General features: G+C 34.7%; 3 protein-coding genes and 1 non-coding gene across 4 annotated transcripts in view; 3 read left to right on the forward strand and 1 right to left on the reverse strand.

Annotated features, from left to right (window-relative positions):
- Positions 1-4668, reverse strand: part of LOC123308355 (baculoviral IAP repeat-containing protein 6) — a 30506-nt gene extending 25838 nt beyond the window's left edge. The window contains exons 1-5 of the mRNA XM_044890974.1: positions 4422-4668; positions 4150-4331; positions 3972-4097; positions 3678-3913; positions 1320-1765 (exon numbers count right to left, since the gene is read on the reverse strand). Coding sequence (XP_044746909.1) covers positions 1320-1765; positions 3678-3913; positions 3972-4097; positions 4150-4331; positions 4422-4620 — 1189 coding nt within the window. The 5' untranslated portion in view covers positions 4621-4668. The remainder of the gene's footprint in view (positions 1-1319; positions 1766-3677; positions 3914-3971; positions 4098-4149; positions 4332-4421) is intronic.
- A 325-nt stretch (positions 4669-4993) lies between these two features.
- On the forward strand, positions 4994-7026 carry LOC123306835 (28S ribosomal protein S5, mitochondrial). Its single transcript, XM_044888998.1, has 6 exons — positions 4994-5189; positions 5243-5368; positions 5420-5650; positions 5777-6007; positions 6289-6488; positions 6548-7026. Exons 1-6 carry the CDS (start codon positions 5033-5035, stop codon positions 6935-6937), a joined length of 1335 nt encoding a protein of 444 aa, XP_044744933.1. The 5' UTR covers positions 4994-5032; the 3' UTR covers positions 6938-7026.
- A 750-nt stretch (positions 7027-7776) lies between these two features.
- Positions 7777-7967, forward strand: LOC123308832. Its single transcript, XR_006537178.1, has one exon. It is a non-coding gene; the product is annotated as a U2 spliceosomal RNA (small nuclear RNA).
- A 5426-nt stretch (positions 7968-13393) lies between these two features.
- LOC123308486 (homeobox protein Nkx-2.1) overlaps positions 13394-25552 on the forward strand; it is a 57364-nt gene continuing 45205 nt past the window's right edge. The window contains exons 1-3 of the mRNA XM_044891151.1: positions 13394-13674; positions 18410-18679; positions 20290-20495. Coding sequence (XP_044747086.1) covers positions 18423-18679; positions 20290-20495 — 463 coding nt within the window. The 5' untranslated portion in view covers positions 13394-13674; positions 18410-18422. The remainder of the gene's footprint in view (positions 13675-18409; positions 18680-20289; positions 20496-25552) is intronic.

Below are 25552 nucleotides of genomic sequence, written 5' to 3' on the forward strand. Positions count from 1 at the left end.
AGTTAAAATGTAAAGTGGAATACATAGTGAGTAAAAAGCAACACAGAAAATTCATATATTCGATATTTACTAGAATATTTTATAATTTTAGAAAAATGCTCAAACAGATCAATTTTCATTTCACATTATTCAACTTTCAATGTATTATCGAGGAGATTCTAGATTTCAAAGGGAGTTGCGTTGCACTGAGACCTCAAGATCTATTATGCCCCTTATCAGGGCTGTTTTAGCCGCCATGTCGTCTACAGTTCCAGAGTTTTGATGAATTGCAGTCTGAGATGGCTTCAAGGATCATTTCTGATGGTTTTTTTCCACACATCTCTATAGCTTTTAATAGGATTTGGGAGGCTGGATTCCCTTTCCCAATCTTTTTTATATCCAGAATCGTAGTAAATGTTTTCTCAATGCTTGTTTTTCTTTATAATCACCCAGACCCAGGCTTTCTGATTCCTGATTTTCCAATCAGAAAGGTCCCACTTCTGGCACAAAGTGTTACGTTTGCCATTTAAAAATACACAAACACCCTCCACCTAATAGAGGTTTATAAAAATATAAAAAATTGCCAAATTTGAAATGAAAATCGACCCATTGGAGCATTTCCCTACATAATAAAAGGTTTAAGGGTAAGCTTGATGATCTGTAAAGTGATATGAAATCAATATAAGACAAAAAATCATAGTGTCCTTCTCAAAAACCTATAAACCATCTGGTTACTAAATTCCCCATGAATTTCTTATGGGCCTAAAAATGCCGTGTACTTCTTGCCTGTTTTTAGATATTTTAGAAAATTGGTTTATTTCTGTTGGAACGTGTTCTATGAACTTTTCTTAACAAGCTTAAAACAAAATTTCGCAATAAAATAGTATATTTATGAATACTTCATCAATACTATCATCAATATAAAATTGGTCGGCTAGGTCCATGGAAGTCTTAAGATTCATTTCATTTCTAACCTCTAAAACTGACATTACCTAACGCGCAAGCGTCGCATGCCATTTTCCTTCTTATGATTCTGTATTGAAGGTTTTCAATTTTGATGTAGTATATGTAAGTATATTGCGATGTGATGAGACTTGGAAACAAGCTCTTTACTAGCAATACATAAATATTATTTAAAGGTACATAGCATGGATACAGATTGAGAGTCAAGAACAGAGAATGTCCCACCATCAAAAATAAGTAGCCATAGCCGGTTTCGCTCTTATACTAGCTCATCATTACCGCATAATTCAAAGAACGATGACGACCACATAAAGCAGAGAAAGGCGTAGACAGTTTGCTTATTTCTAAGTTTAACAGGGCAAAATATATATACTCACCATCTTCACTAGTCAACACACTAAATTCTTGAGTAATTTTGTCCAAAACATAAGAGTCATATTGTGAAACATAAAATGAATAGGGTCTTGTGATCTTTCCACTTATGTCAAAAATTGAAATCAATCCATCATCGTTGCTTGCTGGTATCAAGTTCGAAACCGAACTGGTTCCTAATACTTTCAAATTCATACCACGGTATGTAGCGTCAATAGCTGGATTGCTTGCGAATATAACAGATATAGGAACGTTGTGAGTGTACTCTCCCATCATGAATGGACAATTTTGTGAGTGACGTTCATGTTCGCTCCAAGGTTCGTCAGTTTTCTCCCAGCACACCAAGCACACGGAACAGGTGAAGCATAAAGCTCTATCCTCACCAGGAGCATTGGGCTGGTTTGGCTGGTGGTAGAAACCCGCCTGGGCCATCTGCTCAGGTAATGCCCATCTGGATAAAGTAAAATTTACAGAGCTACTGTTCAGTTTTCAAATATTAAATAATAATTATTCATTTGTTGATTCTTGTATCAGGACGAGCCCCATAAAAATAAAGGTGTCCCATGTAAGGGACACTTGAAAATATAAAATAATAATTTAGAACCAAAAAAAATTATTCCCTGAATACAAAGGAAACAAATAAATTTAAATTCTCAAATATTGAGTCTGAATATATGTAGTAAGTTTGTGTGTATTTATTTTTATGAAACTGAAATTTATTGAAAAAATCAAATAAACTGCAGTTCAAATTACGCAATTCAGATAACCTCTGTATGACTGTTGGTGAGTTGATGTATGAAAGTTGAAACTATAACAGGAGAGCAGTTAACAGAATTAGTCGGTATAAAAAGTTATATCTCTGCTGTCATGGAAATGCTGTAAAACCATAAAACTAGAAGCAATAAGTTCACTCTATGTGTGCCAGGGCATTGTAGTACTGAAGCGCATGAATTTTCAAAAAAGGCATCAATAGTAAAACCTTTGGACCTGAAATTTTCTGTGGGATTGGGAAAGACCAACAAAGACAGAGGTGTACCAATGAGAGGTGGACAATGGAACTACCCACATGCAATTGGAGGTACATTTCCATTGAGGTAGGAGGTGTGTTGCTAAGAGCCATCAGCTAAGAGGGCTTTCTTATTTTGTTTTATTTCAATTTTTATTTTATTTCATCATTATCATCTGCCAATAGGGCCTTATCATTTTGTTATTTAATTCACCTTTTGGGTTTACATCATATGTAACATACATGTTCTTTGCCAGTGGAAATGTATAAGCACAGGGTGATATTTTTTTTTTGGAAGTCTGGCCCCATTTTACTTTTTAGGTTTGAAAAATATGGAATTTTTTTTTCATTGTCTACCATATTACTATGGTAGGATTGTTCATATCCATTTCTGACAATAAGTGATAAAATTGAGTATCTTTTGGAATTCAATAACTCCCAATAAGTCCAATATAGCCATAGTAACCACTCATAAGTCTCTATGTCCTAGGTGCAATCATTTTTGGATAAATTGGTGTTTTTAAGGTTAGTTTTATTTGGTTATTTTCTCAACCTCTGACAGTGGTTTATTGAGATTCAAAAAATTTCAAAAAACATTGCAGGCAGGACATTTTCAACTAACAAGGGCAAATTGTCTGAATGAATGACCCAAAGTAGACTTAGCACAAAGAAAGCACCAATCAAATAATCTAAAATATTATCACCCTTCAGTATAGAGATCCAATGAAAACTTCACTTGTGTTTCTACAAATTCATGTGGATTTTCTTTAGCCTATATAGGTATACTGTGAAAATTTATGATTGAGTGTTGTTTGTTAGAAACAGATTATATTGGTTTAAGACAAAACTTGGATCAAAATCTCAAGGCAGGGGCACCTGAACACTCTGGTTCTTAATGGTATATAGCAACCAATCATGCAACATATTGACTGATATCCAAAACTACTAATTTTCTATTATGTTCACTACTGCTTCTTCCATTTGTAGTATTACAAAAGTTTGTGTTTTACAAGCATAATTTTTTAATTGAAGAACATCCAGTTTCTCGTAGATGCTTAAGAATATTAGAGAATAGTTGGTAACAAGGCAACACTGCATGAAAAGATGTAGAGATGTTCATCTCATTTTACATCTTAATTTTTAAGGCCATTTTATAACTCATGATGAGTATTGAGATGAGTTTTAAAAACACTTGGTATGGTTATGTCAGCCCACAAATTTTTTTTGAAAATTTTAATTTTCCTAACTACTTGAAATAAAATTTTCAAGAACTAAGGAGAGATCTCATCATAACCAGTAACCAACTATTGTAGATAATGAATGATACACAATTCAAATCTTCAAACTTATATCTTACTTATAATCCATATGTGGCCATTGAGAAAATGTATCTCTCCTTTTAGATTCACTTGCCATGGCCCTCCTATCAGAAGCATTAGCTACTTCACCTAACAATTCAGACATTCTCTCTTGTATAGCTGAGGCAACTGCTAATTCTGGTGTATGGAGGTTTTTAGCAAGAATGTTGGTGACAGTACTCATTGTTGCAGATCTCAATTCGTTCAGAGGAAGTTTTAGACAAACTGTATTCCACTGAAAAGAGTTCAATATTTACAGAACACCAAGAAATTTAAATTCAATTGCAACATACTTTCTGAGCTTTTATTCCCTTCTTATCACATTTTTGAGCATTTGAAATTAAATTTGTCAATTCTTTCAAAATATGATCCACTCCTGTAAGTCCAGATGACAAAAGACTTTGTTTTAGAATTATGGCCTGGAAAAACATAGGGCATTAATGAAATTCAAATGCAAATAATTTTACTTACTTCTGACAAAGGAACCTCCACTCTGACTTCTTCATTGGGCTCAGTTACTATTTTTTGCAAAATACTATCCAAAAGTAAAACACCATTGTACTCTGATCTCACACCTATAGCTTGCCCATCCGTAAAAAGGATTCGATCTTGTACAGGTATGTAACGACATGTTACTTCGTTCTGGTTGATTGCTAATAAATAATATTCAGAATGATTTTCTAGTTCTACAGTATTGGATATTCACATATAATTGGTTTGAGAGAAAAATATTGCAGCCTTACCTGACAAATTACTAGATTGTAGAACAACACCCGTATTGACATCCAATACCTTCACAACACCGATCTTGGTACATAAGAGAATTACATTTAATGTTGGATGATAAACAATTTCTTTTATATCTGTGTCAGCATTCAAATAACCGTCTTCATTTAATATCCACGGTTCCTCAGCCATTTTCTTAGAAACATCTTGCGCCATTGAAACAATACCATTTACTCAAATTATTTGACTTGACAGAAGCAATTTCATTTCCACAGACCAGAGAAAACATTCATTTCTTTGTAATGTCGGGAAAAAAAGCATAGAAAACATCTAGCGTGAAGTTAGCCGATATGGGCCAGTGGCGTAGGCTTATGATTTATCGCCATCACAGATTACAGAGTAATCTGTGTAATCTGTGCATAACATTATTTGAATTTCAAATAATAGTACATTTGTCCCTGAACTCTAAACTAGTTTCGTTCAAAAATTAGATTGTCTATGTCAAAAATTTTAGTCTTCCCCAAATCATAATGTTTAGATTCAGCAATAATCCAAAGGGGTTAATCTTCGATCAAAGATTTGTTTCTCTTCTTTTCTCTGTTCTGTTCTGTAATTAGGTTATTTAAAAATGGCAAATTATTTATTGAGCGTTACAAAACATTTACAGAAGTTATCCTTAAATAATCAACATAAATTAGCTCCATTATTAAAAAAGACAGTTACTTTATCTGATAATAATGTTATATTCAGCGTTCCTTCAAGAAATACGAATTTCTTCAATAAATGTATGTTCTAACCTACAAATGATTTCCTTATAATGAAGAATTTTCCACTTCAGTGCCAGCAGAATCCCTTTGGAAAGGAGTAACATCAGTCAGTAATGCAGGAAAAAAAAGAGGTCGAGGCAAAACTGTCAATAAGAGAAATATTAAAGATTTAAATAGAGGCCAGTTGATTGGAATAGGTACGTTCTCCTGTTGATTGTTCTTCGAAGATTATTAGATTTCAATTTAAGGAAAGGCTAATATATTATGGCCCGGATTATCATCACCCATTATAAGAGGAAAGGAAATAATCCAACAACAACAATTACCAGAAGATCCAGAGAGAGAAAAAAATTTGATCAAGATGAGAGACCAAATGGGAAAAACTAGATATGGTAAAATTAGTTCTATTGATAGGGGATGGACTGGATCCAAAATGCCCGGTAGAAGTATAGGACCTCCTGATCCAGTTAATGATGACGGTACGTCACATTTTACATTTTTCTCTTCAGTAAACAGCTACTGCAATGGAATTGAACAACAAATTTATTTCTACCTCAAATTTTCTACTATAATATTTATTGAAACAAAATGATTTTATTTTCTAGAAACCTATGAAGGATTTGATACAAGAGTACTTGAACTTAAGACAATCTTCAATATGACAGGAAATTTGGGAAGGAAAAGGAGAGTATCTGTTTTATCAGTTACTGGAAATAAAAAGGGTCTTGCTGGTTTCTCCATTGGAAAAGGTTTGGAACCCAGAACAGCAATGAGGAAATCGAAAAACAGGGCAGGACAAAAATTAATGAACATAAAGATATTCAATAATCACACAGGTAGTACTGTTTCTTTTTTATTATTTATTTTTACTCATATAGTACTGGGTAACCAAATCTATTAATTAATGATCATTATTATATAACAGCTGTTATCAGCTATGTAGAAATTATAAGTAACTTCTGAAATATGTGGTAAATTTTTTGCTTTCTCAGCCTGAAGTGTTTCAGAACTGGTAATGCATCCTTAAAACATGGAAATCAAAAACAAAACATCAACCTGTGCAATTAAAAATATTCAGAAGTACTTAACTTGTGCTGAACTTTTTGTTTAATTTCAGTAAATCATGATTTTTTCACTCAGTTTGGAGCGACCAAGATTATAGTAACACCAAAACCAGAAGGATATGGCTTGAGATGTCACAGGGCTATAAAAACCATTTGTGAAGTAATTGGAATCAAAGATCTCTATGCTAAAGTTGAGGGATCTACAAATGTCAATCATATTACCAAAGCATTTTTCTTGGGTCTTATAAAACAGGTAACCAATTTTTTCACTGATGAGCTTTATATGACTGGATAATGAAATTTTATTTTCAGAAATCATTTAAAGAAATAGCAGAGGAGAAAGGACTCCATGTTGTACAATTTTCCAAAGAAAATGGATATTTTCCAAAAGTTTTGGCATCACCCACGAAGTGCCGCACAGAGGAAGAGATTGATAAAAAAGAAATTCTGGATTTCAAACAATATTGCCTTGATGGAAGGGTAATTCTGCAGAAGAAAGTATTCCCTCCATTTTATACAAAACATAAGTCATGGGAAATATACCTAAAAAAACAAGAGAATCTAAGGAATCAAGATAAGGTCAGAATTAATTTGAAGGTGGAATATGGTGAGATAAGGAGTTTTCTTACTGATAAATATCCTGAGTGCAGACCATCTAAATGGCGTAAAAACAAACAAGAAGAAGTTGAGGAAACAGAATAACCCATTATTCTGACATATAAGATAAAACAATTTCTGTATAATGTATGAATATTAAGTAACTTGGTTATTAAATATAGTATGTTTTATAATCTTAGTTTTTTGTCAGACAAATTTCCTGTAGAGCTTTTCTTGATAAATTTTAATATGTAGTCCACAAAAATATAATCTGAAAATAAGGGAGGTTTGTATAAGATATTATACAAACCTCCCTTAAAAAAACAGGTAAAAAGTCAGACTTTATTTGTGTCAATCTTTTTCGAGAGAGAAGAAGTATTGTTATACTACTAGTGAATAAAATAAATATGATTTTAATCACTAAGTTATTATAAATTCTATAAACCACTACATCTGAAGGTGTTAATGCAGGGATTCATTTGATGAACTATTGACAATCCAAGGATTATAGACCTATAGTTGGTTTATGATGCTGGTTGAGAATCGTCAAATTATTGGACTTGGACCAGTCCATTTCATTCCTTCAATCCATCGGGGTGCCAAAGCAAAGGAACGCCCTGCCAAATTTTTCGCCTGTAAAATTTTGTTTTGCATCAGAGCGCTGTACACACTAGAGCCGGCAGTATCACAGAACAGACTTACTTTATGGGCAGTATTTTTTAATGCCCATAGAAAAATTACTATATTTTCGTTGTACTCTGTAATCTGTGGTGTTCAGAGCGATGATGTCGCCATCTAGTGGCGAGCATGCAAATTACTATAAACAGTGAAAAAGGAATCTTCCAATAGTTCAAATTGATGCCGCAAGATGGTTCACTATCAAATATAATACTCAGTAGAAAAGTTCTCTTTTCGATAAAATCAAAAAGAAATTTTCATTCTTTATCGCTTCTCGGCCCTATGGCTAAGATCAAAGTGTAGTATCTGTTCTTATCAGCTTAATATCTGATACGCCCCGCATGCGGGGCCAGTATATTAAACTGATTTTTGGAAATTGATGGCGGTTAGGGGCTTGCTCCACCGCCGTCGCGGGTTGGCCCGGTATTGCAGTACCTCCGGGATCGGCCCATTTAAAATAATTAATAAAAATTTTGATACCTCCTCAGTCTACTTTCTTACCTATCTTTGTCTATCTCTGAATAGCGTAAAATCAATAAAATCTAACCAAGTGACCAAAGAAGTGATTAAATCTGTTCAGAGTTATTTAGAAACACCAGCAACTTGAAAACAAAAATTTCAGAATGAGGTTTCGTATTTGCGATATTGATTTCTCCAATATTGAAAATACCCGATCACATTAACTAAAAGTACCGAAAACCTTACGGAGACTTTATACTTTCTCCAATCCAGTTATCGGGAAAATTTCAACTCAGAAAATGAATGATCGGAACATCATTCGTTTTGGAAAAACTACAAATACATTATACAGGGTGTTACTGCTTTTTAGCATCAGGTGGTCTGGTCTAATAAAATATTTCACCATGATTATTATGTATAGAAGATAGAAAGAAGCTCTTAGAGCTCTTGGAATACACGGCCCAATAATATTTGGTATTGAGGGTAGGACGTCTTTAGAAAGATCAAAATTGGGATATGAACTGATGAGTCAATTTTAATAAATCCCATTTCGCTATCACCATTACTTCAAAAGTTACAAGTGGGTGGTGTAGCTTTCTATAGAATCTAAACCAAACAGGTATAACTCGGCAATGGCAAGTCTAATAAAATTCGGGCCTGGTTTACCTAATAAATAGTAGTATGCTTCCGGTTTTATCAGGGTGATATGGCTGGTGAAGGTTTACGTGATATATTGGGACATATCTGAAGCCACTCCAACAATAAAATGCTTTGATTGCGATTTTTTCATAATTTTATTTAGAGCGATCAAAAACTCCTCTGATATCAGGCCAATTCTTTTCTCAGTTCAATGATTGATTTTCATCAAGTGTCAAGTGTCGCGTAAATTCTACATTGTTATACCTGCCCACTTAATGTTGTCAATACGTTTAAAACTTATTCAAAAACATTCCCCATTATTCTCTTGTTCTTCCCGAATACAGGAAGTAAAACGTTCCTAAGGTATAGGAAGACCCCTGAGATGATAGATTGCATGAATGGCGCACTGAAAGCGGCTCTAATGACAGGTTTAGTTCTCTGTCCTCTTGCACAATACCCCGTGATTACCGGTATAATAGCCAGTAATAACAGTGGGGTAAATACAAACAGGTATCACGGTTTAACGCACCCCCTTAACATAATACACGGCGGTACTCAATCTGATAATTTGGCAAGTAAGTATTCAATGGGTCATCTTTATAGTATCTTTCAAGACCATTTCACTATAGGTAGTGAAATTGATTGCCGATAGAAGCGTAGTAGATCGAAGTGAAGATAAGTAGTCGGATGCGGTTATTGTGTTGTAACACTGATCGGCAGAGGCTCTTGTTTCCTTCAAGAAAATGAAGTTCGTACGTTTTCGTCAGTATTCAACATTTATTTTTTTATTTTCCGGAAGTACTTACCGAAAACGTTGAGTGTATTTTAAAAAAATTCTCTGGAGAATTCTCCATTATTTTGTATAGCCGAGAATTCTCTGGAGAGAATTCTCGAGAATTCATGCGCCGTGAATTCTTTACAGTTACATACGCACTTTCGATAGAAATCACTGTTCAGTTGCATACAAAATAATATCTGCCGTTTTCTAGCCAAAATTTTGTAGAGAATTCTCGGCTGTTATAAACGGGCTTTAGATACAGTTTTAGCAGAGGTTAGTGTACGTAACGGGGAACCATACAATTTTGCGTATGATACAAGAGCTTAGGGAAAAACACCAGTAAAAAAACTTTTTCTCCCCGTGACTGTAGTGGATTGTAAGAGCACTGCAAAAATTGATCCTTTCCTCGAAGAAAAAGGAAATCCAGGGAGTCTTCTCCAAGTTACCAAAAAATCATATCTGAAATAAAAAAAAACAAAAGCAGAAAAAGGCGAGATAATAATTTAAGTTCTATACAGGGTGTCTGTAAATAAATGCGAAAGGACTTAGGGAGATGATTCCTCGATGAAAATAAGGAGGGGTAATTCCTATAAATTTTTTTCGGAATCCCGATACAGCCTTTGGAAGACGATGACGAGTCGACAGTTTTTACTTTTTTTTTCTGATTTTAAAGAATTCTGAGTCATAAAACTATACATAATATGAAGCATCAAGTAGATGTTACTCACACAATTTTTTTGGATCTCATAACTTTATTATTAGGGGTTGAAAATAACAACCCCTTATGATTTTCTTTCAAAAATTGTTTTCGGGGAATGAATTTTCGAAAAATAAAATTCTCTTATGGTTTCCCATTCAATTCTGGAGAAAAAAAGTCTTGCAAAATTTCGATAGAGTCGATATTTTTCTCGGCATAAATAAAAACTTACATAAGAAGTTCTGATCACTGTTCATTCCATTTCATCGTATCGTATAAGTTTTCCATAGAATGACTACCTCCCGCTAAAATGCATGTTCTTATTTTTAACAACTAATAATAAAGTTATGAGATGTAAAAAATTGTGTGAGGAACATCTACTTAGTGTTTCATATTAGATATGTATAGTTTTATGACTCAGTGTTTTTTAGAACCCGTAAAAAAATTAAAAACTCGTCATTACCTCCCAAAAGGTTGTATGTATCTTGGAAGGGAGGTCGATTTCGAAAAAAATTTATAGAAACTACCCCTTCTTATTTTCATCGAGGAATCATTCCCTAAGTCCTTGGCATTTGTTCACAGACACCCTGCATATAGATAGATTTTCTCTATACTTACATCTAAAATCAGAATGGCACTGATCACAGATATAAATTGAAAAGAAGAGGTGCTAAAACTGATCCTTGTGGAAGACCATTATTCAAAGTTTTGAAATTATCTACTATTAGTATGATCAAAGAAAACACGAAACCTTCTATCCGACAGCATGCGTTTTCTATACAGTGCGCGTCAAAATTATGGAACAAATTCATTTTGTCAGAAGAAATAGAAAAACATTTGGAAACAAAATCCTGAAACGAGTTAATTTTTGTTTCACTTTTACTAAATTTTTATGCTTTTTTGAAGGATTTTTGTTACACCCTGTGCCATCCCTATCAACCCTCTAAATTTTTTGAGTAGGAAAAGTGTGTCATGTGGTACTTTTTGGCAAGGTCTTTGTATCTTCTTTATACAGGCGTGCAGAAATTTTCAAGAAAAATTTTTTTTTCAAATTTTTTCTACTTTTCTGAATTTAATGCCGAAATAAATTTCCAATTTCACTTCAATTTTTTTTTCCTCGATTAAAGGGTTCGTAGGGGTTGAAAGTTGTGTATGAACAAACAAAACTGTATATGGTCGACTTTCATTCGGTGAAAAATTTCATCAGGTACCATCGTCTCAAAGTAAATGAGCCACGACAAAGTACATACTGAAAACCTCTTTGATCTAACTAATTTTTCTTGAAAATGTCTGCACGCCTGTAAAGAAGATACAAAGACCTTGCCAAGAAGGACCACATGACTCACTTTCCCTATTCAAAAAATTTAGAGGGTTGATGGGGATGGCACAGGGTACAACAAAAATCCTTCAAAATGCATAAAAATTGGGTAAAAGTGAAACAAAAATTGACCTGTTTCAGGATGTTGTTGCCAAATATTGTTCTTCTGACTGAGAAAATGAATTTGTTCCATATTTTTGACGAGGACTGTACCTAGTAAGTGAATCATCTTCCCACATTTCAGATGTGTAGATATATAAAATTAAAAAATCAAACTGAAGATTATTTATACTTATAAGAAATAGTCCCGAAATATCATTCTTAGTGTGTGAAAATACCTTAATGACAGAAGTATAGCACTCCCCAGTCTTCAATTTTGGCCTTGGGATATGGTTACAAAAGACGCCGCTAGATTTGAATATCGTCCCGAACATTTATTTATTACAAAGGATTACTTTAGTTTCATGAGAAAACCTATCGGCGCATCCGACGATGACACTATTATTATCTTGTAATGAATGACAGTTAGACAGTTTGTCTTCTGATGTTCGCAAGGCGTCGCTACCAACTAGGACAAAATCCGTCTGACAAACCCAAGTCAGGAGTCAGGCAACCTAACATATTCACGATGTGACACCGATAATATAATTGATTATCCATATGTTGTAGAATAATACAGAGGCTACGGAGCTAATATGGGTGGTTGCAAGCTAAATTCGCTATTATCGAAAATGAAATACAAATCAACAGAAGAATATTTATCGCCAACGAAATTGCCGTAATTTATTGTATTATACCTAATCACTAGTTCGTTGATCAAATGCAATGAAAATGAGTTTATGCTTGATTTTCTAGTATAATAGTAGCTTATTTTGAAGGTTAAAACGGTACACTTTTAATACATACTTGGAAAAACTTCGGTGTTATGTTTCCAGAGGCGGCATAGCTCATTATGAAAATTTAAAATAACAAAATTTTTTTACTAAGCTGAATCTGCTTAATCGGAAAAAATAACGAAAAAAAGTGTTTCTATTGACCTCAAGGATTCACTGAATATACAAAAGTCAAAGACTCGCCTTAGTCGCCTTGTATACAAATTTCGTAAGCGTCGAGTGAAAAAGACAAGGAGGGAGGAATTAGCTGATTTAGAGGATTCGAAAAGTAGGCACCTATACTGACCCTACTGATTTAGCTTTGCTATTTATGAATTTCATTTAATATTGGGATTTTAAAGCAAATACAGACCCCTAAAGGTGGATATTCTGTCTTACTATTTAGTATTTTTTCTATGCCGATGATATTATCTTCTATTTTCTTGATCTGCTTTTGAAGTAAAAATAATCCGGCTCGAGGGACCAAGTTCTTGTGTTTACAATTGTACGAATTTAATCCACATCAATAATAAATACAACAATAAATACAAAAAAAGACGATAGAATTACTTGAAGTGGATACCTACATTATACGTTTACCTATATAATTTCACCTTGGTTATATCATAACAACGACCCCCCATGGATATAATTACACGTTGGGAGTTGAGACATATAAATGACAGAGAAACATAGAAATCCCAAGGTCTAAATCGATAAACCTAATAAAATAAAATAAATATACATTATCAGATTGAAGAGATCCTCCTTCAACATCTTGAAAGCCCCTTCAATAGGTCCATAGAAGAGGCGGAGAATTTCAGATAAGGAAATGTCAAACGCCATAATGAGCGCAACGGTTAGGCCGCGTACGGGCTAGCGCATACGGAAACTGCGAAGATTTTGAGCCTAAGTGGACGTAGAGTTAGGTGGTAATTCCCGGGTTTCGGCCGCTAACAATGGGTTGTTACGTATGGACGGAGTTGGAGAGGAGCGGTTGGTGTAAAATCGCGAGGCCCCGCCCCCGTGCCAACCAAAGTACCTGAAATTCGTCTGGGCCGATTCAGAAGTGCCATGTACACTTTGAGGGCACTCTAGGAGTACGCTTAGGCAAGTTAAGCGCTCTTTGCCGGTAAAGAGTCTTACATCAAGAGCGCTCTGAAGAGTACTATAGCTCGATCACTGATTTATTTATATAGTTAGTCAGTTTGTTTATTGAATCGCGCGATCGAATCCGAAAGGAAATCGTAGAGAAAGAACGCGACGGACACTTGTAGTTTACAATTGTTTTTTTTTTCCGGTGTATGATGGCTTCGAGTGATTAATGTGGCAGTTCGAAGGAGTTCGCGAGGTTCAGTGATTTTTCCAATTTTGGAATTCGCTCGACATCTTTTTGTAGTGGTAAGATAATTCATTCTTTTTGTGGAGAGATTTTTTCGTTGTCGACAAGGTCGCTAGTAGGATTTTCCGCCGAATCGTATTGTGCGTTGAGAATGATTAGTTATCATTTTTATTTGAATTAATTTGTTGTTTTTTCAATTTTTGCGATCAGGAAATGGAGCATAAAAATTAGTATTATTTTGATTTTTCTTCTACATTTATTGCGCCATCATATAGAATTCGATTATTTTTTCGCTGATCTTACAAGCCGTTTGTACAGGGTGGACCCAATTCGTTGTCCACCGAGAGGATCTCGAAAAGTATAGCAGCTAGAAGAAAACGGATGACACATTTTCGAGCTCTTTTTTCCTTACTATCCAAATCTGAAAACAGAATCAGCCTATCATTTGTAGGTTTTGAGTTATGAACAAAAATCCAGAAACTGTCATTTGCAATAAAGCTGAATTACCTATTCTGTTTCAACTCTTACTCGAAAATCATTATGACATTCTACTTTCACTTTTTATGAGAAATTCGAATATAATTTCACTGAAATTTTCAATTTTCAAGATATGACAGGGATTTCTGATTTTTTAAATTAAACTCAAATGAAATTTCTTTTATCTTGCTGTAAATTTTTTGCCGATTTCAAAAATGTATCATATGTAACTCTCACCTAAATATTTTATGGAAGAAAAATATGAATTTTTTCCTGCTTTTTCTTTTTGTTTCACTATACTTATTTAAATAATAAGACAATACGTGGGTAGGCGTTACCATAGCGACTGCGTTAGGTAAATATTCATTTATTTTTCATGGACTCCATGCTCTGTGATCGAATTACCGATTGTCGAATAATTTTTCCTATGCACCTATTTCTAATTCAGTCTCATTAAAAATGGCAATGTCTCAAATTCTTGTTCAAACTCAAAATCTCGAATTGAAATATGAACGGATTTCTAAGGAAAAAAGAGCTAGAGAATGAGAATTTTGCCCACCCTGTACACTGGTTTTTACCAATAGTTTGTACCTGGGTCACAAACTCACTCTACATAATATGAAGCACTAAGATGTTGCTCGCACAATTTTTTTCGATTCCATAACTTTATGAATAGGGGTTGAAAATAACAACCCCTTATGATTTTTCCTTCAAAAATTGTTCTCGTAGGAAAGATTTTCGAAAAACAAAATTCTCTTATGGTTTCTCATTCGGTTCTGGAGAAAAAAAGTCTCTTGCAAAATTTCGATACACTCGATAGTTTTCTCAGAATAAATCAAAACTCACAAGCTATTTCATCCTATATAAGTGAAATATCCTAAGATACAAAGTTATGAGATCGATAAAAAATGTGTCAGCAATATCTACTCAAGGGCTTCATATTATGTTGAGTTTTAGTGTTTTTTATTATAGTATACAGGTATAGGTACAACGTAGAAAAAATTAAGAACCGGCAATTCGTGTTTTGAAAGCTACATATTGAAAGGAGGATTGATTTAGAAAAAAATTTATGTATATTAACTACACCCCTCCTTTTTTTCATTCCTCGCATTTATTTACAGACATGCACCCTGTATAATGACGAGATGACAAAATATATCGATTTTTCATGAACAAGTAATCGATGACGTGAGTCTTTGACTCGTACTTACAAATAATTTAACAGTATCTAGGTACCTATAAATTCTTGGGGTCAAAAGGAACATTTTTTCCCTTACCACTTTTTCCAAATCGGCCCGGTAAAAGATACAAGCTACTGAAAAACCATAAAAAAATTATATTTTTAGTTCTCGCAAAAGGTTTCATCGAATGAAATGCATTTTGGAATATAGTTTTTCATTTATTTGATTATTTTTTTCCGAACACAAGATATCACCTACGTTTTTCGGTTTCCTCATTATTAACTATTATGTACCATAAAAATACCGTGCAAAAACTCAAAGAATACAAAACTTTAATGTTTTGTAAAATAGAAGTGAGGTAATTTTGTTCAATTACGGAACAGCTCATTATGAAAACTTAAAATGTTTATCTATTTGTTTTCATCAGGGCCGAATCGGAAAAAATGGTAAGTATATAGGAAAAAAGTTTTTCTTTTGGCCCTAAGAAACTACTGTTAAAATATTTGTACTAATCAGAGAGTCACCCTGTATATATGCCAGGTTGAAGAAATACGAATTTAGGCAAGAAATAAAATCTATCTGGGATCGCAGTGTTATATGACGGCCACTTTGAGGCGAGATTATATAAAATACGCCTATAATAATATGGTGCCACGCAGGCGTTTCACAATTAAATATTCTGAGTGCGAAGCCGCGGGTATAATTATAAAATGAAGTTTCCTGCTATTTCTCAGCCTGTCTATGAACTCGAAAAATACTGAATAATAATAAGCCTGGAACGAAATTAATATATATTTCTTCAAACATGCAATAGCAATAACTGAATATGATACCCGTCCGTTAATTTTTGGTTGTCCTTTTTCAACCCCTTATCTATTATAGCCGCAAACCCATTAAACTTTGGTTTTTTCAAATGGAAACAGATATACGATTTTCGGGATCGTTGGAGAGCTCACGGAAAATGGAACAATAATATATTTGATTTTCTTCAAATTAAATACATATCAATAATTTTTTGTCAAAAGACTTTTGAGTTTCTTATAATAATTACAAAAATTAAGAAAAAACAAAGATTATGGTGGGATTCCATTTTCCGAGAGCTTTCCAACGAACCTACAATGTGGTATACTCATGTTTCCAATTGAAAACCGGAAGTTGGATGGGCTTATATACGGCTAAGGGGTTGAAGAAAAATATTAAATTTTATTTCTCAAAAATAAGTAGAATAAGAACTCAATTAACGTGTTTCGGCATCTTATTGTTAAATTATTTTTTGAGAAACTATTAATTGACATAAAATAAGGGTATTTAAGAATCAGGGGCCCTTTTCTGAAAAAGACATAATATTTAATAGTTAACTATCCATTTTATAATACCTATAATATCGTGGAATAGACAATAAGAAACTGTGAAAACTACAAAACATTGCCGCACAAATCATAGCGAGATAGGCCCACCCCTTGCTGGCCGAGTATCAAGCAGAGAACTAATAACTACATACTGTACAGGGTGAGCAAATTTCGATGTTTTAGCACTACAGCTTTTGAACCAGTGGAGATAGAAAAAATCTGATACCCCATTCTCGTTCTCATTTTCTGAGAAACTAACAAGAGTAGTAGTCATTTTTGGCCACCTTCTTTTGTTTTCGAGTTACAAGCGCAAATTGGAAAAATGGCGATTTCGAAATAAATTTATATCTCCGCTAATACTGATGATAAAGCTCTGAAATTAAAACATGGGCGCCCGCAGAAATTTTCCTCAGGAGGGGCAAAATATCATCTACGATTAGTTTTACTGCAAGAAAAATTTCTCTAACGGTGTCTATCAGAATCTCAGGGGGGGCCGTGGCCCCCCCCTGCGGGCGCCCATGAATTAAAACATTATACAGGCACTTTTTTAAGTAGAATCCGGTGGCGTGCTTGCCTTTTTTGCAGGATTTTCAATTACGAAGCTATGACCCAAAGTTATGTTTTTTTAAATGGGATTTCTGTGCAATTTTTTGAAAGCTTAATTTTTAATGATTTCAAAAATATATAACATCATATGGTTTGTATCAATATAAAAAATGGAAAATGGTCAAAAACCTTTTTTCTCAATATTTCCATGGTTTCAACTTTTGCCGAGCACAGAAAAATAGAGCTTCCTATAACAAGAGCAATGTCATTCTTTCTATGCTTTTTACCAATTTTCTCAAAATTTGAATTTTGGAGAAATTGAGTAGGAAGCATAGAAATAAAAGGACTAATAGAAGGAGACTGTGGTAATCATAAGATGCTACATTTTTCTATTCTCATCAAAAGTAGAAACCATAGAAATATTGAGAGAAAAGGTTTTTGACCATTTTCTATTATTTATATTGATACAAACCATATGATGTTAAATATTTTTGAAATCAGTAAAAATTAAGCTTTCAAAAAATTGCACAGAAATCTAGTGTTCTTATTTAAAAAAACATAACTTTGGGTCATTTAAAAATCCTGCTAAAAAGGCAAGCACGCCACTGGATTTTACTTAAAAAAGTGCCTGTATAATGTTTCAATTTCGGAGCTCTATCGTCAGTATTAGCGGAGATATAAATTTATTTCGAAATCGCCATTTTTCCAATTTTCGCTTGTAACTCGAAAACAAAAGAAGGTGGCCAAAAATGACTATACTATTCTTGTTAGTTCCTCAGAAAAAGAGAACGAGAATGGGGTATCAGATTTTGTCTATCTCTACTGGTTTAAAAACTGCAGTGCTAAAACATCCAAATTTGCCCGCCCTGTACAGTTCAACTAAGTGGTAACTGCGTGCGTCGTAGGTCGTATAGTACCATAACTTGAAGCGCTCGCTAGGCTGGCCCGGCTGGCCGGCCCAGTGTGATTAGTCTAAGGGGCGACCGGGGTGTCATGTTTATTGAAATAAGTTGAAATAAGGCAGTTAATCGAGATTTGAATATCGGAATTGATAACTCAGAATAAAATTTAAAAATTAAATTATTATAATTATTTTTGGGTCGACCCTGCCGACCCTGCATACCCTGACGAGCCGTCATTTGAACGGACTCTCATGTAGTTTTCATCAACTGAGTAGAGTTAAAATGAACCGAAAGTGTTCCTCGATAGTTCCACAATCAAAAATATTCGTTTGGTTGCAGGGCCCTGGAGTCCATGTCAGCAGGTGGCTACGGGGAAGGTCCCGTAGCAACGCCGGACCGTTCCGACCTGCACGGCCTGCTGCCTGAGCTCAATGGCGTTGAGTTGGCGATGAGCCTGAGTCCCAAACATCATCAGGGAAGCCATCAAGTACTCAGTCATCTGCAACAGCTGCATCATTCGACTCCGTTCAGTGTAACAGACATTCTGAGCCCTATAGAGGAAAGCTATAGAAAGTTGGAGCTAGCGACCAACCCTCCTTCGCCTTATAGGTAGGGAATCTGATTTAATTCAGACGTTTAAAAACTTCAATTTCCGACAAATACTTTGGATTCGGATTTTCGTGAAATGCCACCAAGATGTAATAGAACGGAACATCGCAAAAAAAGCTATAGATACGAGGATATATTGGAAAATTCTTAGCCTACTAAAGAACCAAACAAAATTTCAATGTCAAAATATTTTATTACTCAACATATTCTCTTCCCAATTGGATACATTTATTACAGCGAACCTGCAACGTCTCTAGGCCTTTCAAAAAAAATGTTTCTTCTTGCTCTGCAAACCAGACCTCCACAGCTTTTATTACCACCTCGTTGGAAGAAAATTTACGACTTTTTAAACTTTTTTTTAGTTGGGGAAAGAGATGATAGTCGGATGGAGCCAAATCTGGTGAATTAGGGGGGTGTTCTAGTAATTCAAACCCTAAATCCCGAATTTTTTGCATGGCAACATGTGATTAGTATGCAGGGACGTTGTCCCGCAAAAACAAAACACCTTTGGATAGCTTTCCGCGTCTTGTCTCTTTAATTTTTTTCCCATAGAGTGGTCAGTAATGTCGAATAGTAATCTCCGGCTATTGTTCTACCCTTATCCAAAAAATCAATCATGATTACTCCATGGCAATCCCAAAAAACTGAAGCAAGAACTTTGCCAGCAGATTTTTGGACACGAAACTTCTTAGGTCTTGAAGAACCAGAGTGTTGCCATTCCATCGATTGTTGCTTTGTTTCTGTATCGCAGAAATGTACCCAAGTCCATGGTAACAATTCGGTTTAAGAAGTCTACATCGTTTTCAAATCGAGCACAGATCGAACGCGATGCCTACCCTTGCACGCTTTTGGTCAACATTCAAACATTTGAGGATCCATATTGCAGCAATTTTTCTCATGTCCAAATTAACGTGAACTATATGATGAACGCGTTCGTATGAAATATTCAGTGTTTCAGATATCCATTTTAGCCCAATTCGACGGTCTGATAAAATCATGTCATGAACTGCATCGATATTTTCGGGGACTGACACAGAAACTGGCCTTCCCGATCGGTCATCATCTTCAATGGAAAATTTACCTCTTTTGAAGCTTGCAGTCCAATTTTTCACGGTCGCATACGAAGGACATTGATCACCAAGGGTATTAAGCATATCTTCGTAAATCTGCTTACCTCTTAACCGTTTTAAATACAGGTAGATTGTGATGATGGCTTGATACTCCAATTTTTTGATTTTCACAATTTCAGTGGACATCTTCTTTCTTTTAATTTATTGCGTAACTCTGGTTAACTTTTTTGACCTGAAACTTCACACTGATCCTTCTAATAAGTTATTGTTCTCTGCTATGATAACGCAATATTTCTTTATGCATGGAACTGGTCTAAGCTAACTAAATATCAATACATCCTCGTAATGATATTTATTTATGGCTTTATCAGATTGTAAAAACGGTCTCACGAAGGATAAACTGCTCCTTATTCCGGTTAGTTTTGACTCTTCATCACTTCAAACTGGTCTAACATGATAAATGTTTTCTTAGTTTCACCTTACTGTATAACATTACTTTATAGAAAAGTGCTCTATTCTAAAACTCACATTTTTTTCCAGATCAACATCCAGTGGTAGTAGCATCAATTCTCCCGGTGCAGGGGGTGGCGCCCTAAGCTCTAGCGGTTGTAGTATGAACGGGGGTTATCCAGTGATGGGGCAGTTTGGCGGTGGCCAGTACTGCCCTGTATCAGAAAATCTAGGACTGGGCTCTCACTACTCGTCAGGATGGTATCAGACATCAGCGGCAGATCCTAGGTTTGCCAGTAAGTCTAATTTTTTTCAATTTATTCCATTAGATAGAATATATAAAGGGTGTTTCTTCGTGTTTCACGACAGATTCTTCATGTTTAAGGATATTTTTTGGAATAATGGGGGGCTATCTGGTATGAAATGAGTGAAGAAATTTGAATTATAACACCGAAATGTTTGAAGTTATAAACCGGTGAGACACAACTCAATAATGGGTCACTACTGGTTAACCACCCTGTATAATGTTTCATTAGTTTTTGCATAAGAAGGTCGCTCCATAAGAAAAAAGTCGGTAGGGAGTTTTTGTCACAAATTGCACGAGGAATTAGAAAATTATTTTCAATTTGAAATATCTCAGTGGCGTACCACTTCTTGTTTTAGAAAATTGAAATCATTTCCAATTCGCGCCAATCAATGATGAATAAATATTCTTAATTGTAAGTCAGAAAAAGAGCAATAATTACCTGTTAAAACCCACCAAATTTCATTTCCATATTTGGCCCGGTGTCAGAGCATTGAATATCTTCTTCATTTCTTGTTCATTCAAAATTCTTATATTTTACAGGGTGTCCGCGCCATGGGGCAGCGGTCGATTACTCTTACGGCCGGTTTGATAATCAAACCTAAAGTTGCTTTAATTTTAAAGCTTCTTTTAACCCTACAATGACACTAACGTCCAGTTTCATAATCAAATTTAAAGTCTCTTTAAGCTTAAAGCTTTCTTTACTGTCAATTTTAGTAGGGTTAAAAGAAGCTTCAAAATCGACTTTAGGTTTGATTATGAAACCGGTGAAGGAAGCTTTAAGCTTAAAGTGACTTTAAATTTGATTATGAAACTGGACGTTATTCTATTAATTTTACAAAAAAGAGTTTGAAATAAAACTTTCCTCTTTTTAAGTAGAGCATCTCCTAAAATTATTTAGAACTATACAAACATACAAAGTATTTCGTTTCTTTTGCACAGCTATATCAACTTCGTTATTTTAAATGGAACACCCTACATATTTTTACATTTTTGAATTCCTTGTTTAATTTGAATATAAGTTTGATAACACAACTATGTCTGAAATGTCAACGGTTTTCGAGAAAATTGACTTTTCATCAGTATTTTGACATCAGTTTGAGGTACCTACTTACATAGAGTACAATAGCTCCGTTACTATTCTATGTAATTGATTCAAATTTGGACTGTGTCTAGACAATAAATGAAACACTAAAAAATTTTTTTGTAAATAACCATATTATATTCAGGGTCCACGAAAACGTAGATCAATTTTCAAACCAGAAATTCATCAAAATCTTATTTTTTTAAATGGCAACCCATATTTTTTTCTGTTCATTATTTGAACATTTTTTGTTCGCTTTTAGTTGTTTTAAATAATGAACAGAAAAAAAAATATGGGTTGCCACTTAAAAAAAATTAAGATTTTGATGAATTTCTGTTTTGATAATGGATCTATATACATTTTCTGGACCTTGTATATAATATGGTTATTGACGGAGAAAATTTTTAGTGTATTATTTATTGAGTAGACACAGTCCAAATTTGAATCAATTACAAAGAATAGAAACGGAGCTATAGTCTTTTATGTAAGTAAATCAAACTGTCAAAATATTAAGAAAAAGTCAAATTTCTCGAAAACCGTTGGGAATTCAGACATAGTTGTGTTATCAAACTTATATTCAAATTAAACAGGGAATTCAAAAATGTAAAACTATATAGGGTGTTCCATTTAAAATAACGAAGTTGATAGCTGTTCAGAAGAAACGAAACAATTTGTATAGTTCTAAATAATTTTAGGAGATGCTCTACTTAAAAAAAGGAAAGGTTTATTTCAAACACTTTTTTGTAAAGTTAATAGAATTAGAGTAATCGACCATGCCCCATGGCGCGGACACCTTGTATATTTTCCTATATTCATCACCCTCTTTTTCCTAGTCATTAGTCATACTACTGTGGTAACTTATCGGTCACAATTTCTGTACACAGGGTGTTTCACAATTGATTGATAACAACAAATCAATTATTTCCAATAGGTAGGTATGGCATATGTACATTTTTCGAACTATACGCGGTGAGTCTTTGACTCGTACTAATATTTTAACAGTCGATTCTGAAGGATGAAATAAATACTTTTTTCCTTTACCATTTTTTAAGAATCGGCTCGGTTCAGGCGCGTACCCAGGGGGGGGGGGGCTATTAGGGCTCTAACCCCCCCCCAAGGCTTTTGCAAAAGGTCCCTCATGATCATTCAGCACATAGAACTTTCAAGTGAACTTTTCAGTTATCTGAGCCCCCCCCAACACACCTTTCTGGGTACGAGCCTGGTTCGGTTTAAAAGATACAGGCTGTTGAAAAACCATAAAAAAATTATGATGCAGGGGCGTAGCTACCGCGGTATCAGTGATACGGGGCCCCAGGCTTTAGGGGCCCCCGAATGTCTGTAAGCAAAAAATTCCTAAAAATATTATCCAAAACCTCTTACAGGTTTTACAATAGCATTTTTGAGAATAACTGCTAAGACGACCATTCATTTCAAAATCCCGTTCATTAAACCGAATTGATCAATCAGATAGAATACTTAAAATCTGAAATTCAGAAAATTCGTGCCATCAAAGAACTTTTAAAATTTGTCCTGATAAAATTCAATAGTCTGCATCCAGTTTTCCGGATGTTATTACTGCATGCCTTTTCTTTTTGACCCTTCCGGTTACAACTGCAACCGCTGAAAGGAGTTTTTCAAAATTAAAACTCATAAAAAATTATCTGAGGACTTCTATGGGACAGGAACCGCTTTCAGACCTTGGAACATAAATACATGGAATGGACATTGACGTGCTATGAATGTATTTGTTGTGGTACAAACATTCGATGCTTCTCTGTCTAGCGCGACACTAAGGCAGTGGCGTGAAATAAATAAATTTGTATAACTCCTACCTCTTTGTATGGAAAAATGACGTGACAATGATGTCAGATTCGACTATCTCCATTGTGATTGGCGACACTAAGCAACTATCTCACTCCAGTCTTTGGACAATAACAAATGTTTATTTTCCATTCCTTGTATCTATGTTCCAAGTTTCATGTCGTTATTGTCAATAGAGGGCAGAGGGGGAACAACTTAAAAAACTGAAACCGTCATCAGCTATGGCTGATTCGATAAATAGATTTGCTGAAATAAAGGCTAGAAAAGTGTATCTATTGTTTGTACTAATTGTTTATTATTTGTTTGTTCATCATTTTATGTTGTTTCCATATTATTTCGCTATTTTCGCATCAAATATGAGTTAGAACTTTTAATTATAAGTACCTACATATAATTATTTCTATACAAATCGAACATTTTTTGCTACTTTTATTTTTACTTCACCCTTCCTTAGGGCCCCTCACAACTTTTTGATACAGGGCCCCTCTAACGCAAGCTACGCCACTGTTATGATGATCCCAATAGGTTTTATCAGATGAAATGAATTTCGGAATATAGTTTTTCATTTATTTGATGAAACTTTTTCGAACACAATATATCACCTACGTTTTCCAGTTTTCTCATTATAACCATTAGGTACTATAAAAATACGAAAACTTCGAAGAACCCAACTGTTGAAACTGAGTTGGACGCTATCTAATGAATATTTGAACGTTTTGTAAAACATATCATCATATTTTCTCGTATAATGCGCCGTTCTCGTGTAAATATATCTGATATTAGGAAAATTGGGTATTTTGGTTGAATACAACTCTGTTTAAAAAATCCACAGATGTGTAGTGTCACAGATTTATCTAGTAATTCTGAAGGTAATTTTGTTCCTCCAGTGGTGAAATAGTTCATTTTATAAACTTAAAATAGCTTTATCTCTTTATCAGAGCCGGATCGCAAAAATGGTATGGGAAAAAGGGGTTTCTTTTAACCTCAATATATGCTATTGTCAGGTGGTAGACACAGAGTGTAATTCAGAGTTTAAACTCCATCAGTTTCACTTGTAGCTTAATCGAAAATCAACGTCTCGGTGAAACGCCACTTTGAGCTGAATATTGACGGAAATCAATCTTCCAATAAATCCACACTTTCCTTTCGCACCCCTAACACATTCGTGGATGGATCAACCACATGAAACGCGCGAAGTATCCCATTACAGATAGGTAAAGTGGCCGGATCGTATCCGATTTCTAATACACCCCAGTTTCGGCAATGTCACGCCGCTGGCATTATGTTACGAAAGCGGTGTACAAGCATACTTTGACGTAGTTGTCTAAACGGAAACCACCCGCGGACTTTGTCAATAGTATTTAGGGAACTGAAGGAAGTACATATTGCTACTATCGGTTACATATCCCATTGGATTATTAATGGGTGGTAAACATTTAGTAGCTGTTTGAGCCAGAGGTGTTGGGCGGACATAAAATGGTTTGGAGGTGCATCTATATAGAGTGGGCCATTGCAAACGAAGCAGAGGCTCTTAGGTCGGCAGAACCGAATTACATAAAAGAGCTCCGAGAGGCTCCAACCCTTAGTATTACAATCCCAACCCCTATATTATGAATGGAGAAGATGGGGTAATTGATACCTCATCTCCATCATCTTTCCTGAGTTCAGCATATGAGGGGTTCAGAGCTGAAGTGAACCAAGTCCATGCAGCCTAGTTTTGAGATGAATGGCTTAGAAGTTGTTTATCACCAATTAATTCAAAACTAGGCTGCATGGACTTGGTTTACTTCAGCCCTGAACCCCTCATATGTATTTAATTTTTTTTATTCAATCCATTGGCTTTCGAAACATTCAAATTTAAATTTTGAAAAACTCTTCTTTACCCTTCAAGTTTGCTGTGTGAATCAATCGAATTTTCATATAAAAGGTCTGTAAACAAATGCGAAGGACTTGGGCAGATGATTCCTCGATGAAAATAAGCAGGGGTAGTTCGAAATCGACCTCCCTTCCAAGATACAGCCTTCGGAAGGCGATAACGCGAGTTGACAGATATCAATTTTTTTTACGGGTTCTAAAGAAACACTGAGTCATAAAACTATACATAATATGAAGCACCAAGTCGATATTACTAACACAATTTTTTT

This window comes from Coccinella septempunctata, chromosome 2, assembly GCF_907165205.1.
Source record: "Coccinella septempunctata chromosome 2, icCocSept1.1, whole genome shotgun sequence".
In the NCBI taxonomy this organism is placed as follows: Eukaryota; Metazoa; Arthropoda; class Insecta; order Coleoptera; family Coccinellidae; genus Coccinella; species Coccinella septempunctata.

What these genes read in the sequence shown, in the direction of transcription:
- LOC123306835 (XM_044888998.1), top strand. Translation starts at nt 5,033, where the DNA reads ATGGCAAATTATTTATTGAGCGTTACAAAACATTTACAGAAGTTATCC. An exon ending in AGGCCAGTTGATTGGAATAG is followed by an intron (nt 5,369 to 5,419) that starts GTACGTTCTCCT and finishes TTTCAATTTAAG; the next exon opens with GAAAGGCTAATATATTATGG. An exon ending in GATATTCAATAATCACACAG is followed by an intron (nt 6,008 to 6,288) that starts GTAGTACTGTTT and finishes GTTTAATTTCAG; the next exon opens with TAAATCATGATTTTTTCACT.